At 49.9% G+C, this 18,357-nt stretch overlaps 1 protein-coding gene across 7 annotated transcripts in view; it reads right to left on the bottom strand.

Moving 5' to 3' along the window:
• Window positions 1–5,209: 5,209 nt before the first annotated feature.
• Window positions 5,210–18,357, bottom strand: part of CSNK1G2 (casein kinase 1 gamma 2) — a 91,179-nt gene continuing 78,031 nt past the window's right edge. For 5 of the 7 annotated variants that reach the window (XM_074204658.1, XM_074204655.1, XM_074204657.1 and 2 more), the window contains 11 exons: window positions 17,065–17,105; window positions 14,300–14,504; window positions 13,072–13,220; window positions 11,988–12,222; window positions 10,957–11,042; window positions 10,136–10,220; window positions 9,580–9,728; window positions 9,293–9,376; window positions 8,406–8,512; window positions 7,050–7,100; window positions 5,210–5,523 (listed from right to left, as the gene is read on the bottom strand). In XM_074204658.1, the coding sequence (XP_074060759.1) occupies window positions 5,376–5,523; window positions 7,050–7,100; window positions 8,406–8,512; window positions 9,293–9,376; window positions 9,580–9,728; window positions 10,136–10,220; window positions 10,957–11,042; window positions 11,988–12,222; window positions 13,072–13,220; window positions 14,300–14,504; window positions 17,065–17,105 (1,340 nt within the window). In that variant the 3' untranslated portion in view covers window positions 5,210–5,375. Of the gene's footprint in view, window positions 5,678–7,049; window positions 7,101–8,405; window positions 8,513–9,292; window positions 9,377–9,579; window positions 9,729–10,135; window positions 10,221–10,956; window positions 11,043–11,987; window positions 12,223–13,071; window positions 13,221–14,299; window positions 14,505–17,064; window positions 17,106–18,357 lie in introns of all 7 variants that reach the window. The other 2 variants (XM_074204660.1, XM_074204662.1) reach the window with 2 other exon arrangements.

Consider the following 18,357-nt stretch of genomic DNA (forward strand, 5'->3'; position numbering starts at 1 on the left):
ACTATATCTAAATTTTTGTGTTTGGAATTTATTTTCTAGGAAGGTCTGGTCTTTTCATCAGGAGTTTCCAGTCTTTTATTTCATTTAATATTCATCCCCCCCAAATAGGATTATACTTAATTTTGCTGGTTGTTATTCTTGACTGGAAGCCTTAATTCACTGCCTTCTGGAATAATCTTATTCTAAACTAATTCTTTGTAGTGGTGGCCACGAGCCTGTACTTGAATTCTTTGTGACTGCTTGCAGACTTTTTTTCCTTTGGCAAAAAATTCTGAATTTCAGCTATGATGTTCCTATGAATTTTCTTTTTCTGTCAGCATATGATCAGATTCTATTTTCACTTTTCTTCTCTGGGACTAAGATCTGGCAGTTTTCTTTTAAAATTTCTTTTAATATGATATCTAGGCTCTTGTCATGGCTTTTATGTAGTCTAGTGATTCAGATTTTATTCTCAATGTTTTCCAGATTACTTGTTTCTTTGCTTTGAGAGTACTTATATTTTCTTCTAATCTTTTGACTTTTGTTTTAATATTTCTTGTCCCTTAATTTTCAGGGTGTTTATTGCTTAGTCAAGGCTTTGTATCTCTTGTGTCAAGATCCTAATTCCCTTGGATATTCCCAACAGAGAATATCTGGTGAATTTTCTAGATTTCTTTGGAGTTCTGGGGGAGGGATCTTGTTGCACTCCTTCCTCCTATTCTACTGTCTCTCCTGCACCCACCCCAATCAAAGAATTTTAGAACCATTCTGGTTCTTGGATTTCCGTCTATGAGAATATCTTATATATCCGCCATTTTTAGTCTATTGTATCACTTGCCCTCAACCTAACAAGTGTCCTTATCTGCAACTCCCTTTACTGGACTGGTGTATGAGGCCTCACGGAAGCATTTTGCAAACATTCTGGGCCCCCAGGTTGTCCTAAAAGTCTGATGACAGTTTCCAGGCTTTAAAAGCTTAAAACTGCACTAAACCTTGGATACGTCCTGTGTAAATGCTGTCTGTTAGAACATATTTAGGAAAAGGGAGACGGCTTCCAGAGCCATGTTCAGGTTGGTAAGTCCCATTCCATAAAATATTGGTGGTAACTATAGGTGGAAGTGACTTGCTCAAGGTCACACAGCTTGATATTAAGTGTCTGAGGTCGCATTTGAACTTGGGTCCTCCTGACTTGAGGGCTGGTGCCACCCCTAGCTGTCCCACTGTGGGTTGAATTTAACTCTTTAGTCGGTTTCTTTGTTCACCCCTTTTATACCGTATTTGGTGCAGTTGTATTGAGGAATCCAAAACTGGACATTTTTTTTGGCTGGCTTCCTTCTTGGACATTACCTTGTGTGAATGATCATTAGACCTGGTTTCTGCCAGTTTAACTTTGCTGTAGCTGCTGCACCATGCTGGTATCTGGTTTATCGGACATTGGTCAACAGTCATGCATGTGACTATACATATACATCCAAGTGCATAAATACCTAAATGCATGGAGTCAATTTTCTCCCATTCCCTTCCTTTTCTGCTAAAAGGGATCAGATCTGGAGTCCAGATAAACATGGCTTTTTACTAGCCTTTGTTTCAGTACTCCCTGGCCTTAAGTCCATCGTTGTCAATAATTTGAGCCCTGGTCTAGAAATCCAGATTATTTTCAAACTCCTTCAACAATGATCATCTTCTCATCCAAAGTGCCCCAACCGTCCATGTTCTGAAGCCATGGAGTCTTCAATTTAATGCCTAGGACTTCAAGATTTCTATCAATGCCAACCATCATTCAGTCAAGTATTTATAGATAATGCCTACTGTGAGCCAGGCATCATGAGGATACAACAAAAGACCGCAAATAGGCTGTGTCCTCAAGGAGCTCCCTTTGGAGTGGGGAGACAACATGCAAATATTGGGACTGAGTGAATGTGTGTGTGTGTGTGTGTGTGTGTACATAAACGTACTCACAAACATGCAAGACTTGTGCAAGGCAGAATTTTTAGCTGACACTTCAGGGAAGCCAGCAGGCAGAGGGGAGGAGAGGAGGGTCCAGACATGGGGGGATGGAAGAGGCAGAGTTTGAGCTTGGAAGTTCTGTCTGGTGAAAAGAATAGCCAGAAGGCCAATGGACATGTGGGGTGGGAAGGAAGGAAGGAATCAGTCAAAATGGGCTTTGGAAGCCAGACATTTATGTTTGGTCCCGGGGGGGGGGGGGGGGGAGAGTTACTGTGGTTTTTCAAGTGGGGTGAATTGGGTGGGTGACAGAGGGGAGCTAAGGGAGGAATGATGTGAGTCAGGGAGACTACTGTAAGAGGAAAGGCTATTGGGGTCCCTCAGTTGGAAAGATGTTTGAGGAAATAGAATACTTTTCAGTTTTGACCATGTTGAGCTTGCAGATATCTCCTGAGATGCACAGTAGGTAGTTGGAGACAGGCTGGAACCGAGGGCTGGATAAATTTGAGAATTATTTGTATAAAGAGGGTGGTTATCAGATCCATGGAAACTGATGTTGACCGCCAAGTGAAATGCTGTATCGGTAAGAGTCCCAGAACTGAGTCCACATTTAGGGGGCATTATCTATGAAACGAGATTGAGAACTGTCAGATAAGAGAACCAAGAGAAAGCAGTATCCCCAACATCTGAAGATAAGGAGAAGAAGGGTGAAGAGATACAGAATAAAAGCCAATAGGGATATATAGAAGGAAAAGAGGGAAGAGATGGGATGCTACGTGGCTAGGAGGGATGGTCATAAATGGATTCAGCTGGCACCTTTCCCCTTCTCCATTAAGAACATGAAAATAGCAGAACTATTGGATGGATGGTGGAGAAAAGCAAAAGCAAAGGCCTAGGTTTGGCATTAAGAGGACAGGGGACTGGGAAGAAGGTTGATTTGAACCGACTCATCAGAGATCAAGATGGCGAAAATCGCAAATGTCTGACAATTCTGAGGGACCTATGATGGAAAAATGCTATCCATCTCCAGAGAAAGACCTAAATGTAAATCAAAGTATATTGTTACTTTATTTTTTTTTAGGGCTTCTTAATTTTTTTGGTCTATTTTCTTATACAACATTAACATGAAAACGTTTTGCATGACCACATGTATAACCTTTTATCAAATTGCTTGCCAATTAGTGTTGGGGAAGGAGAAAAATTTGGAACTTGAAATTGTAAAAAACTCCCAAAAAACCCAAACCATTTAAAATGGTTTTTACATGAACTTGGGGAGAAAATTAAGATAGTTTAAAAAATGTGTTGTGAGCCAGTGGCAAGATGGCAGGTTTCAGTGAAGGCAGCAGAGTTAAGCGGATGAGGTCAAAGGAAAGATGGAACACTAAAAGGCTACAATCAGATAAGGGAAGTTGGGAGTTTGTAAACATGAATATGAAGTGCTTTGGGACAAAGATCAGGGGTCTGACTGAATCTGTGCAGACATGTTAGGGTCACGGGAAATGGGTAAATAGAGCAATGGAAGATCAAGTATCTGAGAGAATGTCGATATGCTAAAGTCCCCCAGATAACAGGAGTTAGGTAGGAAAGGAGGAAGACAAGACAGAAAGGAGACCATCCTGGAGGTCAGCTACCAGGGTGAGAAATATGGGTGGGATCACCCTCAAAGGGGTCTTGAGTGATGGTGGGCTGCTCTAGGTTATGGCTCCCTCACCCACCAAGGGAAAGGGAGGGGGCACGAGTGCAAGGATGGCCTGGGATGCCCCATCATCAAGAGGGAGATAGGATGTCTTAGTTATGGGGCAGGTCCCTTCTGCTGTTAACAATGGTTCCTTATAGGAAACATCAAAAGTTGGGTCCTCCATCACATAGGCTCACGTCAGGGAGGGCAGTATCCCTCTTACTTTTCAGTTTCACAATTTCTGCTTCCATGCTGACTTTACCAATCACAACCATTCTTCTTTCCAGATCATCCATTATTCCTTGGAGCACATGAAAGAGGAGCTCACTTCCCTCCCCTCACAGAAGCCCTGGGCCTCCAAGTGATCAGAGGTCCGGCCATATACTTTCACCCTGAAACTTCTTAACAAAGAAGCAAGGGTTCCCCATTGACTCCGCATTCTTCATGATAACACTTATTTTCGAAGTACCCCTTCCTTTCTTTAAGGGAAGATTTCATTCTCCCTTCATCAAGGGGAAGAGGATTCCTCAACATTTCCTGCATTTTTAAGATTCATTGCTCCTATTTGATGCATTACTGTTCATGCCTTCTTGGGAGGGCGCGAAGGCTCAGCATAGGTACAGCCTTCGGCCTGTGGACCTGGAGAGCCAGTAGTGAGGTGGGATCTCGGAACCTGCAGCCTTGCCTGCAACCCCATTCTAGGTCCTTTTCTTCATCTGTATTAATCACTGTCTTAACTTGACTGGGGTCTTTCAAATCTCATCCAGGGTCCAGGCAGCGAGGACAGTCCAAGATGAGACTGACCATCCGTTCCTTCACAGGCAGTGCTGAGCTTAGATGGGTGTCTGGCAGTGGTTGGCAGTCCGAGCTTGGCTTAAAGAAGCTGTTTTCATCCTGAGTATTATTTTTGATACTCTGTGAAAGCTTTTTTCAAGCATGGCTGGCAGACCCAGGGCTAAGATTAAGGCTGGACACAAAGCTCCCATGAGAAACAGTAATTTTGGTGACCTGCAAGATGACTCCTTGCTCTGGGCTGGCACCTGGCTGAAGGGGGGGGAGCCAGAACCAGCACAGTCCCCCCCCTCTGTAGTGGGTGGATCAGGATCTCAGCACCTTAATAAAAGAGCCCCCCGCCCCAGCCAGTTGGCATGCGTTCAGATTTGTATTTGATCTCCTCTCTGCTCCACGACAGACGGTTGGGTGAGAAAAGGGGAGCTGAGGTCAAGTCCCTGGCATGACAGCAAAAGGAGCAGCAGCACCCCAGCCCTTCCTGGCCCACAGCACTGTGGGCATTCCCACTGGGCCACAGCCCTTCTGAATGGGCAGAGCACAAGTTCAAGTGGTTTTGTCATGATGGTGTTTGAGTATAATCTTATTCTTTTGGGAAGAAGGCACTGATTGTGGAATGGTAAAAAGGGCACCTGAGCCCTGGATTTGAATTCTTTTTGTCTGACTTGCTCTGGTTTCTGAAGCTTCATCAGGCCTGCCATCTTCTAAGAGCTCTCTCACTTCAAATTTTGAGAGCCCCTGTGGAATTTTCTGGTACCGGCCACTTTGAATGCCTGCCCCCCCCCCCATGCCAGAACAAGGAAAGGCCCAGGCTTCAGGTTCTTTCTCATTTTTGTTTATTTTTTTTTTAAAAAAGCCCCTAAATTCTATGGCTTCCAGGAAGCATCAGAGAAATGTAAATGCCATTTCTGTACACTTTGTAAAGCAGTAACTAAACTCACAATGACGCTTGCTCGCCTGCTGAGGAGCTGCGCAGGTACGATCTTTACGCTGGGACTTGGGTCTGGATCAGGGGTACGTCTTCTAGCCTCAAGCTGCTGCTTCTCAGCCAAGCCAGACACATGGACCAAAAGAGGTGAGACTCGACAGGCAGATCATGTACAGACTGGGCCAGTGCTCCCTTGGACCATCGCCTTTGGGGAGGAGGAGGTGAAAGGGCGCTTGGGTTTAGGTTGGCGTGCTGTGGCCACCAGTGCCTGGGGCACCGTCCCCTACTACACGTACTCATTCTCGGACCCTGTCCAGGGGTGCCGGGGTCTTAAGGCGTTTTGTCGTCCTTGGTGCTGGCTGGGGAGAAGGGGAAATGCCCAGTGTGCACCATCAGCTCTTGGAGAGCGACCCTGGGAGATGGGGTATTAAAGGAGCCGCCATCCCCTGGACACCGGCAGGGGGTGGGATCTGATGAGGGAAGGGGTGGGGAAGAGGAGACAGGCTGGCCTCGAGTCTGGACAGCCTTCAGTGAGCAGGGGGTGGGGTGGGGTGGGGGTGGGAGAGGATCGGGTTTGGGACAGCATTGGAGGCAGGGGGGGTTTTAGCCCCTCTGCCTCGTCCCAGGGCCACCAAACAGGGCCCAGGTACCCACTGTAGACCTCTCCTGGCTGCTCGCCAGGCCGCGCCACCATTCTGGGGTACAGCCGGCTGAGCTCGCCTTTCCCCGAGGTGGATGGGGGGTGTGAGAGGGGACGTGGCTGTGGTAAGCAGCCCTGTCCTGGACCCCCATCCTGCCCTTCCAGGGGAGACCCAGATTCCCCAGGGCTTTGGTGCAGCATTTTTGGCTCCGATTAGGATGGGGAAGGGTAGGGGAAGGAAATGAGGGGAAAAAAAGACCATGCAGACTGCATGATGGGTGAGACTGTGGGGTGGCATCTACTTTCCCAGCTGTGGGGACTGGTTTCCCCCTTCCCTTTGGTTTCAGAATACCCCACCCCATATATACTTCCACCTCCCTCATCTTGCTCCTAGATTCTGCCCCCTCCCCGACAAGAACCATTGGATGATCAAAAGTGCACAGGTAACAAGGCAAAGCCCAGCCCCCAAAGAAGACATACAAGGGGAGAGGGGGTGGCGCCTCAACAACCGAGAAGCTGCCTCAACTCCCTCTTCCCCCCACCATGAGAAAATGGCCTTTCTGAGATATGAAGAAAAAAAGGCTGGATTTTATAACACTAAGTGGTGAAGGTCAAACTGAGGAGGATGGAGACATGAGAGTCTCCCAGGCTTCACCTTAGACCTAAGCGCACATGTGGAGACAGAGTCTGCGGGGGCTTGATCCCTGATGCACGCAAGTCAAATATCAAACTGAACGGTGAAGGGAAGGGGGGGGGGGGGAAGTGCTTTCTTTATGGGCTTCGGTTCGTTCCTCGGTGTGTGGTTTTTAAATAGTTAGCGCTCTCAAGGTGGACTGGACGAGACACAGATGTAGGAATTTCTGCCAAAGTCTTGCTTGGAGTAGGTGACCCCTGGGCCCAGGGGGGCGGGGACTGGGGCTAGTGGTCCCCCTTCCTCCCCTGGCTTCTCTGTTCCTGGCCTCTCTCCTGGCCGCCCCCTGCCCCGGCTGCAGGTGGCAGGGCCACAGGCAGGGGCCACCTGCCATCTCTGGGGCCAGAAAGGGTGGAGACGACAGAGCTCCGGTCGGTCCGCCTGGGCCCCAGAGGCTCACTTGTGCCGCTGTGTGGATTTCCTCTTCCTCCTCTTGAAGAAACAGCAGCACCTGGAGGGCCAAGAGAACAGGTGAGGGGCTATCATTGCCTTGCCATCCTGGCTGTCACCAGGGCCGGCCCTCTGACACAAAGGGCTAACAGAGGACTGGAACATGCCTGGCTTCCCTCCCGCAGGCACTGCTCTCCCTGGCCCAGAGGCCTTTGTCTCTCAAGTCCCACAGAGAAGGGCCTCTGCCTAGGAGTTTTCCTTCTGTTTCCCCTTTCTGGCTGTCTGGGGGAAGCTCTGCTCTCCATCCCCTCACTGCCTGCCCGTCTGACCCTGGCTGACCCTGCTCCACAAAACACAATGGCACCCGGGCACCTCCCCAAACCCAGCCTAGACTTGATGTCTCTAATCCCACTTGTCTCACCTCTACCCTTTGCAATAAACATGGTTCAGACCATTCCTCAACCAACAAGGGGATGGTCCCCTTCCTCTGCCCTCCCCTGCAAGAAAACCTTGGCCTTGATAAAGGTGATCCCCCTCTTCCTAATCCATGTCCCCTTGCCCTTTACTGCATGGGACAATGGGGCCCCCTCCTCCCCTTAGGACTCTCTCCTCTGGGTTTCTGTGACACTGGTCTCTTGGTTCCCCTCCCACCAGGTACCCCCTCCTGGCCTGGACCCCCTTCTCTACTCTCTCTCAATTGGAAGACTAGAGTCGGGAAGACTCGAGTTCAGCTTTGGCCTCTGAGGCTTCGTTGCCTGCCTGTTTACCATCTGTCAAATGGGGACCCCCTGCTCCAGGCTTAGTGTGGGGTTCATAGTAGGCACAGTAGAATGTTAGTATGTTTACTGATGTTAATTGATCACTGGTGACTTCATCTGTCCTTAGACTCCCTCCCTTCTCCTGCCACTGCACACGTTTTCGCGTCTCTGTCCTGAACATCCCACCCCAAATCACCAGTCTGAGTGTTTTAGACCAGACATCCTTCCACCCCCTTTTCTGATCCTAACTGCTAGTGCCCAGCTTCCCTGATGGTCTTATAGTTGTATATTCTGCTACACAAAGGTACCAAGCCCCTACTCAGCACCCTCCAGTGAACTCTCTCTCCCCTGTAGATCCAATAGAAAAGTTGCTTCAATCCTCCCCTAGGATCTAGGGACACTGGCTTCCTAGTTGGTCCTCACACATGTTCTCTGGTCATCCCTCCTACACAGACCCTTGCTCTCCTTCTGGTTTTCCCCTCTAACATGACCCTCCATTTATAATGTACAGGGCTTGGAGATACAGCCTGGGGGCTATATCCCCTGTCAGACTGGAAGCTCCTTGAGGGCAGGACTTTTCCTGCTCTCTATGAATCTTAAGGACTTACTTTGTTTCGTCGGCCACCTCCACTTCTGCGGGGGCCGTGATGGGGGCATTGGAGTGGCCAGCTGTGGGGTCATCAGTGTTTAGTTCACCATTGGTGGAGCTCATCACCTAGGGGAAGCAAGAGGGGAGGATGGACAGTGCACACATGAGCCCCAGCAGCCCAGCTGGGGCAGTGCCTTAGTGTCCTCCCTGTCGAGGTTGGCGAGGTCATTTTATCATTGGGGAAATGTTACAAGGTACAATGATGTTCCAAGTCCCTCTCCCAGTACAGGTCACCACTCATCAAGGAGCTCAGGAGATGAACTACTCGACATGCAGGAGGCACAGGACCATGGCACCATGTTCTCCCTCATGCTAGCTCTGAGCCTCAGCTTCCTCTCTGACCCTCCTTCGCCCAGGCTGCCTAAATCACCTTCCTCATTCATTCAAGTGACCCCTGCGCTCTGGCAGGTTGGTTTTCTTTTTTGTTGTTTTGGTTTGGTTTTTTGCTTTTGCAAGGCAATGAGGTTAACTGAATTGCCTAAGGTCACCTGGCTAGGTAATTATTGTCTGAGGCTACATTTGAACTCAGGTCCTCCTGACTCCAGGGCCAGTGTTCTATCCACTGTGCCACCTAGTCACCTGAGGCTCCTTTTATTTAACTAGGATCAAAGGCCAAAGTCTGAGACACTGCATAGTCCTGCTCCAAATACCCTTTCCTCTTAGCTCCTCAGTCTGGCCGTGCCCACCTGGGCACTCTCAAGTGGGCCCACCTTGGCCCCATCACATCAGATGCCTTTCTAGACTGATCTCAGGGCAGGACGTGGTCACCTCTTTTTTATGTCTCCAGTACCTACTAACCCAGGGCCCTATAGAGAGCCCACGTGGGGAGACAGACAGTGTCCTCACCTGGTGTTTGGTGTGGGACTGAGCCTTGTCCCGGTTCACTGGCTGGACAGTGACTTCACTGTGCATGGTGCCAATTGGGGTTGGCTAGAAGGCAGAATAGAAGGTTGGGTGGGTCAAATGTCTGAGATCCCTCTCCCTCCCAGGATAGGGTAGGAAGGCAAGTAACATTCCAGTCATCTGTTCCACCCCAAACCCCTAGGTCCCCTTTAGCCTCCCAGGTATAGGACTGAGTTGGGGCAAAGCTGAAATGGTGCAGGTCTCTGGGCTGGGGTGGGGGGTTGCCCTACCAGGGGTTTTCCAGCCCAGTCATATTCATAATCAAACACGAATCCATGCCGGTCAAACAGGTCCGTGAAGAGTTTCCGCAGATAGTCATAGTCGGGCTTCTCGAAGAAATCCAGCCGTCGAACATAGCGCAGGTACGTGGCCATCTCCTCTGTAGAGATATGCAGGGGTGAGGGATAATCTGAGGGGGATGATCTGAAGAAGTCCACCCTTACAAGGGGCGCTTTCTCATGGTCATCTGTTTGGGGCACAGATTCTGACTTTGAAGGGAACTGGACTTGGCATCAGTGCCTTGATCCTCCTGGCTACCCCAAAGGGGCCTTGGAGCAGCACCCACTCAGGATCTGAGGGTTCAGCCAGTCACTTGCCCAAAGTCCCAGGGGTCTTTCCTGAAGGTCACATTAGACTTGAAATCTCAGTCAGGAGAATTATGGGAACCTCTCTGGTCTTGTGGCTAGGGATCAGGGACTAGACCTAAACCACTGATCCTTCTGATGAGATTGACCCCAAGGGGCATCACTGCAGGGGCCAAGGCTGTGAGGAGAAAGGGATGCTCACCTGGGAAGTTCTCACAGAGGACCTCAACGGGCGTGGCTCTCTTGGTGTCTCCAATCTTCTGATACCGTTCTTTCAGGGTGTCTGCCTAGGGGGGAAAGCCCACAATTGGGCCCAAGGTCAGGACTCACCCTCTGGTGAGGCAGAGGCAGAGGCAGAGGCAGAGGCAGAGCCAGAGCCTGGGGACTCTCTGATCCTGGGGGGCACCATCAGTCTCTGGTTGTCCAGGGTCAGGCAGCTTCCTGAGGAGTATCTGCTGCACTGCCAGACCCTCTTGAGATGGTGAAAAACAGCACTTCCCTCTGCCCACAAGTCCACAATGGCACCTTCGTGCATCTGGATCCCTATGGCTCCTGTTAAACCTCCCCTTGGCACCAGTCCCTAAGCTGTCAGTGAAGCTGGGAGCCTGAGTGGGGACCCCCAAGGTCCAGGTCAACTGTGGCCCATTTTTGACTGCTCAGCTGCAGGAGACAGATAGTAGCTTTGGACTAACGTAGGAAATCAGACTTTGGTCTACCAGGACAGAGGGCTGATGTGGGGCAGCCCAATCTTGGTTCTCTGGCAAACTGCCTTGTCAAGAGAAAAGCCCTCCCAGCTCCTCTCTGATCTTCAAGGAGCCAAAGCAAACAGATGAGGTCCTGATGTAACAAAACTCAGGACTCTCCAAATGCAGACCACTAATTTAATGAACCAGATGCAAAGATGGCCCAGGGTGTGCATGTGATCAGCCACTCTTCAGAAGTCTGGCTCAAGGGGCCAGGGTACTCCGGAGTTCGCCCCCTGGTTCTGAGCTCCTCAGCCCTCCTGCACTGGTCACTCTTTACCTTAAGACCTTGCCAGGGGAGGCTTCCACGGAGAAAGTACATGAACATGTGGCCGAGTGCTTCCAGGTCATCCCGCCGACTCTGCTCTGAAAGAGGACAGGGGAAGCCCATCACCACCTCAGTCAATGAGCCTGTGAGGTCCTGGGCACAGAGGCTACTTTCTTTCTCCTCCGTCCTCCCCTGGAGCAACCCCCCTCCTCCACTTGCAGGTGATGCTGCCTGTTGCCTACATTGGTGCTTTATGTAATGGGATTTGTCAAAACTTTTTTTTATTTTCTTTATTTTTATTTTTAAAACAACTTTATATTTTTTTTAAGTTTTTTTTCCAAGGCAAATGGGGTTAAGTGGCTCCACTGCACCTCCTAGCCGCCCCTTGTCAAAACTTTCTAATGCCACTGGCCTGAGTGTTAGCGCCAGCCCACCCCTTCCACCACAAGCAGAGATTCTTTGCCAAAAGCAGGAAGCCCAGCTCCATGGTGAGCCAGTATGGAAACACCATTCCTTTCCATAGAAGCTCCTGGCCAAGCAAGGAGACAGTTCTTTTGCCTGAAATGAGGCCTCCTGCCCTGATCAGACCCTCAGAACCCTCAGAGCTGCTGGCCTGCAAAGGCACCACTGGGAACTAGGGCTGTTCTCTCTCCTAGAAGTCCTGGAATGTTGATGATCTCCCCTCACCCTGTCTCCTTCCAGCCTGGCCCTCCTGGGATGGGCCTTTGCATACCCTCCAAGGCCTAGCCCTTGGGAGAGGAGACCTTGAGGGGTGGGGTTTGAGGCTCTGGGACAGGCTTGGTGGGGTCTTGTAGGAAACTACATCTAACGGGGCCTCTAAACTTCCACCTTAACTCCTCCTCCTCCTCTACTGTTTACAAACCCTCCAGGTGCCCCCTAGGACAGCAGGCTGTCCACCCGTGCCCTTCCCCAGGGCTGCTCCTCTCTATCACATCATGGGCTGTGGGTGAGGGGTCACCCAAGCTGCCAGCCTCACCCCCATGACACTGCTCCCTCCCTCCTGGGGCCCCCTGGGCAGTTACCTTTCCCCAAGTGGGTGTTGATGCTCATGTAGCGTGCCGTGCCCGTGAGGCTCTTGTGCTCGCGGTAGGGGATGTGCTTTTTGGTCTCGGGGTCAATGTACTCCTTGGCCAGGCCAAAGTCAATGATGTGGATGGTGTGTTGGCGCTTGCTCCCTGGCCGACCCACCAAGAAGTTCTCCGGCTTCACGTCCCGGTAGATCAGGCTCTTGGTGTGGACATATTCCATCCGAGTGATCTAGGGAGCATGGAGCATGTGGCCGAGCTTGCTCCTGACCTGGCCTGGCCCCGCCCCTTGTTCTCTCCCTGCCCTCACCCTGTGTGAGTCTGGGGACCTGGAATTCAGGGAGCCCAGGACAGGTCTGGCTTCTCACCTACTTGATTACTCCTCCAACCAGAGGAAGAGGAAGATGACAAAAACAGAAAACATTTCATGGCTCTTGAGGCCAGACTAACAAAAGGGGCCTCTTTAGGCTGCAAAGGGGACAGGAGAGAGCCAGTGTTGGGCCCATGGTTCAGGACAGTCATAGAATGACTATGAGGGATGGGGGTGGTGGGGTGGTGGAAACCATCCTCTTATCTGGCCCTCAGAAGTAAATCCATGTGGGGAAGCTCTGGGATGGGCACCTGGGAAAGCAGAAGTTCTTTAGTTGACCTCATAACACTACAGATGATGGACAAGAGGATGAGCCTGCTCCCCCCCAAGAACTGTCAGAATCACAAGCTCCGCCTACCGGAGAGATGGCACCTGAAGCAAGGACCAGGGGGGCCTGGAGCCCCTGGGTTTGGGGCAGAAAGAGCGAGTCCCTCCAACATACTGTCAGGGTCTTCTCAGCCTCTCTCCCAGTCTCTGGAGCTGGCTGAATTCTTCCTCTAGGCTTGCTGTCCTAATTGCCCTCTGTGCCCCATCTTCTTCTCTACTCCCATCACTGCTCTTCTGTGGGCCCTCAGGCTCCCAGAGACAGGGTCTGAGACCCTCTCTGGTCTATCCTGCAGACACTTTACTTCCCTCCTCCTCCAGCCAGATCCCCGACACGCCCCCCCACCCCCACCCCAGGGTGGGGGTGGGGCTCCTACAGGCCCATACCAGCTGGATGGCAATCATCAGCACAGTCTTCAGAGTGAATGTCCGGTCGCACAAGTCAAACAGGTCTTCCAGACTGGGTCCCAGCAGCTCCAGCACCATGGCATTGTATTTCCCACACGGGCCAAAGTAATAAACCTGAGGAATCCCTTCTGCATGAGATGAAGGAATAGGAAAGGATAGTGGAGACGTGAGCAGTGAGGTGACAGGGGAGCGGAAAGAACCCTGGCTCTGGGCTCGGGACTGACGGCCACCTGGGTGACCTGGGGCAAGTCATTTTCCCTCTAAAGCAAGGAGGTTGGACTTGATGATCTTTAAAAATCCTTCCAGCTCTAAATTCCCATTGTGGAGACCACTGAGGTCACTCTGGTCTCCCTCCCAGGGCTGTATGTGGAGACTAGCATGTCCACCATGTCCTCCTGCTCAAGGCTTCTTGCCCCCAATGGTGTGGATTCCATTACCCTCACCATCTTGGTACTATCTGATCATGTTCATCTTCTTCCTAAGAGATGGTCCTGGATCTCCCATAAATTACCAAGGGGGGAGGGGAGGGGAGGGAGAGAGAGAGAGACAGAGAGAGAGAGAGAGAGAGAGACAGAGAGAGACAGAGATGGAGAGGGTGTGTGTGTGTATGTGTGTGTGACTTGCCCAAGGTCACACTCTAAGTCAATGGTGGAACTAGGCCTCCAGCCCAGGCCTCCTGACATTCAGTCAGGTTCTTTCCACTGTCCCCAGATGAGTGATGTCTTCTACTGCTGGAAACTGTTTGGCCCACACAGCTCTCTGACTATGCTTGCTGCATTCTAGGGAGGCTCCTCGCTGTCTGGGGGGTTGACCAGTGACCACTTCTCTTCCTCACACTTCACCTTTCCAACCACCCTATCCCCAAGTGAGCTCCCCATCTCCTCTGACTTCCCACAGCACTCTGGAGTACACCCAGTTTAATTTCTGACTGCAGACTGGGACAGCTCTTATACTGTCTCTCTTATTCCACTGAAGGAATACACTTATCTACCCCAGTATTTGGTTTGTCAAAAAACTGGAAAGTGGCTGGGGGAGGTGGTCCTAGGCCTCAGTTCAGATGGCAGGCTAGGGATGGGCCAAAAGACCTGGGAAGTTATTGGTGGTTCACTGGAGGTCAGAGCTGGAAGGGATCTTAGGGATCATAGAGTCTAACTCCTTCATTTAACAAAGGGGGAAACTGAGGCCCCAGGTAAGGGAAGCAACTCACCCAAGGTCATACAGCAGAGTTGGGCCTTGAACATGGGTGTCTTGAATCTCACGCTAGAATAATATTTCTTCAACCCCGACACTGCCTCCCCTGGCTCCTGTGAGGCGATCCCTGACCCGGAGCACATCTCCTTACCTGAACTGCCGAGCTGTTTGTAAAACCGGTACTCCAAATGCAGCTGCGGGGCTCTGGACTTTATAGGTTCCTTTAGAGGGTAGGGAGGGAGGGAAGGAAAAAGAACAAGAGGCAGAGGCCACAGTTAATGATATGAATGGGTCCAGGAGATGGGCTGCATCTCCCCCAAGGAAGAACAGTTCTTCCTCTTCCCAAGTCAGAAATAAGATTGTTTTCACTAGGAGTCTGATCACTGGAATCTCATAAAAAGGATCAGATCAAGATAATTCAAGAGGGTCTACTGAACTCTCAGGAAGGGGGACTCCATTAAAAAATCCCTCATGAAGGGAAGAACTTGCAGAGGGGACCTCTGGATTCTGGCACTTGAGGCTATTCCTCTAAATCCTGGGCAGAACCAGACTCCATGGAACTGATTGTCCTGAGCCCAGCTGCTACAGTCTGGCCTCTGGTCCAGCTGGCATCTCCAGCAGGGCTGATGGACCCATCTTGTGGCTGAGGTTCTCTTTCTGGGAAGAAGCTGCCTTGGACTAATGGTTGAGGACATGCAAAGGGAACAGAGTAGAATTGACTGAGTTATATCAAGATGGAACCCATGGTCTTGGATTTATTTGATGCAGGTCACTAAACATTAATGTAAACTAATTTCACAGATCAACCTGAGATATAAAATTGGCCCCACTTAGTGGGTTTGAGTCCAGGCTCTGTCACTGAATTACAGTGTGATCTTGGGCAAGCTGCTCTTCTCTTTGGGCGTTGAACTAGATGAGCTCTTAAGATTCTATGATTCTCCCTCCTATGGTACTTTCCTTCTCAGATGTTCTGTCTTCTGGGGCTTTCTTTTGCTGATATTCTCTAGTTCAGTGGCAAGAATTTCCAGGAAGTCATGGTTGCAGCCACATGGTTCTTGTGGGCATCAGTGGGTTTCACTCTGTTCTAAGCCCCATGAGCCCCAACTCTGACCACCTGTGTTATGGGTTACCAGAAGGCCAGAGTGAGGGAGTATGGACGGCTCAGTGAAGACTCTCCTAAAGCTGGAGATGTGGAGCTCAGAGTCCCTAGGCTAGGATGGTTGGTTCTTGTCCTTCGTTCTCAGAGAGGAACAAAGTGACATCACTGTTAAAGCCAAGTTACAGCATACCCGACTGTGGCTGATCCGAATGATATGAGCGTAGAATGCTCTACCATGGGTTGGGCACAAATAGTCCAGGTGAACACCTGGGGTGGGTTCTCTAACTTGTGACCCTTGTGCTTTAAAAATGGCATAATGGTCTGGGTAATGTCTTGTGAAGTGAGGCAGTCACACAAAGTCATCAGCCTAGCTCTCTCTTCCAGAGTCATCATAGTCCAGTGGCCAGACAGAGTCTGGATGACTGGTGACAGCTCCAGACCTGTAGCCTCTCCTCAAGCTGCAGGCATGGAGCTCTGAGTCCCCTTGCTTTGAAGGGTGTGGGAAGCAACACAGACCTAAGAAAATTGTAATTGATGTTTTGCTATTTCACAACTGGAAAATAAAAAGTGACCAAGTCCTTCTGTGCATTGCTAAAATCAGTCCTTTGTGTCATTCCCCACCCACCCACACACTTTAATGTAGGGAAGAGACAAAGTTTTCCATTAGAGTAAGATGATCTATTTTTCTCTCTCCTAGATTGAAGTTAAGGTCTAGTGAGGCAAAAGTCAGATATGCAGGATGCTGGAAGAGTTACAATTGCCAGAAAGGGTCCATTCCTGAAAGCTCAATCACAGGACTTAAACCTGGAAGAGACTTTAAAAGATCATCCAGTCCAACTCCTTAAACTTCTTTCATCTTACAGACAAGGAAATTAAGGTTCAAAAAAGGAAAGGGATTGCCCCAGGTCACAGAGTAAACAGCCAAGGCAGGATCGGAACCTGGGGCATCCAACTCCCAATGCAATGTTCTTATTTCATCCTGTTACTCTGGCCCCAGGGCAAGGGGCAGGCTCTGCTGAGGGGGCACACTGGAGAAGCTCCAGGGAAGTCAGATTTTAGGTTTCTCATTGCCCGGGCCTGTAGGAAGAAGAGCCCCTGGCCACAGTGAAATGGGTTAAGGCTAGTTGCTGTCCACTAAGCCAGCATCAATGACCGATGAGTCTAGCTCAGCTTCACTGCACAGGTTTAATAGCTCTACCCCCATCTACTACTGACTGTTCAAGCCCATGGTGCCCTCTTCTCCCTCAGACTCCCACCACACACTCAACATACTCTGCCCCCCTCATCTTGGTGTTGGCTGTTGGTTTAAAGCTGAGCTGGACACTATTTATCTCCCTTTTGAATTTTTAAAAAAATTCCCTCTCCCCACCATGGGGTTGGCTGAATTGAAAGACAACTCTACTAAGGTCAGGACTTGGCAAATTAATGTTGTCTCTGTAAGGTCAGGGTGGGGAAAAACAATTCAACATTGTCATGAGAAAAAGGGGGCAATGGGGCAGCTAGGTGGCACGGTGGATAAAGCAAGGGCCCTGGAGTCAGGAGTACCTGGGTTCAAATCTGGTCTCAGACACTTAATAATTACCTAGCTGTGTGGCCTTGGGTAAGCCACTTAACCCCATTTGCCTTGCAAAAACCTAAAAAAAAGGAGGGGGGGCAAAGGGGAGCAAAGGAGAAGCACTTACCAACTTGATAGCTACGTATTCATTTGTATAGAGATTCTTTCCTGCAGAGAAAAAAGAAAGGGAGTGTTAAAGGCAATGCGGAAAAGAGCAACACAATCTGAACTCAGTTCTAATCCACGTGTTCAGGTTTCCAGGCCTCGCACAAACCATCCCCAACCACTAGTCTCTCCTGCCATTACCTGGATAATTTTTCTCCTAAAGTGCCTGAAGAATAATCTTCAATAGTTCTGTCTTGACTCCAGAGTCAAGGTGACTAACCCACCTCTCCCCTGACACCACAATTCATTTATAAAGAGCTTTTCTCACCATTAGCCCCTATTTTAGAGGGAGGAAACTGAGGCTTGGAAGGATTAGGTGATTACTTATGGTCACAGAGCTATGAAGCAATGGAACAGGAACTGGAACCTGTTTTCTGACCCTACACATGCTAGTTCCAAAACTGTAAACTGCCCCGTTCCCCTTTCAAGTTCAATTCCATCTCTCTTCACAGAGCTCTTCGGCCCCTGAATCTTTCTTCTCTTTTTCTTCAGGCTGAAGAAATTGGGCTGTAAAAGTCCAATCCAACTACCTCCTGTTCAAAAATCCATTCTGGAAAGCCTTGCCTAGGCTTGTGTCCCTTCCCCGCCTAAGGCTAAGGCCTCATTCCTGTTTTAGCCTCTGAGCCCATGAGGAAAAGGGCTTGTGACTGGCTCTGCATGGGCAGTTTTTGCTGAATTGTACTACTGAATAGCAGAGAACAAGAGACATGTGTACAGCCTCTCATTGCTGGGGAAGCTGTAAGTGAATGGATGGTGTCAGGCTGGGCACAAGTGGCTGTTCTGAGATGTGGGCAAGCCCTAGTCAGGGTCAGTGAAAGCTCACAGGATGTAGAGCCATGATGTATTTAGTTCATTTTGGTAAAATGGCAGCCCTGCCTTTGTATTGCCAGCACTGATCACAATGTCTTACAACTAAGGTGCTTAAGAAAGTATTTGTTGAAAGCTACCCTTTCTTCCTCATCATATGAAGGAGGTAGCAAGCTTAGACTAGAGAGATTAAGACTTGCTCCACTTAATAAGCTGCAGTGCTAAATCTGAACCCAAAGGAATGTTCTCCAATTGTAGTTCAAGGGATATGACTGAGTCAGAGGCAGTTCAGGAGAAAGGGCATTCCTCCTTGTTGCTCCTGGGGCACCAAACAACACAGCCCTTTGGTCCTGGAACTTCCCCCCACTTTCTGGGAAACATTTTCTAGAGTTCAAACCAAGGCAGCTCCCAGGGAGACAGGACAGGGAGGGAGGATGTTTGAGGCCAA

Source organism: Macrotis lagotis, chromosome X (genome assembly GCF_037893015.1).
Source record: "Macrotis lagotis isolate mMagLag1 chromosome X, bilby.v1.9.chrom.fasta, whole genome shotgun sequence".
NCBI lineage: Eukaryota > Metazoa > Chordata > Mammalia > Peramelemorphia > Peramelidae > Macrotis > Macrotis lagotis.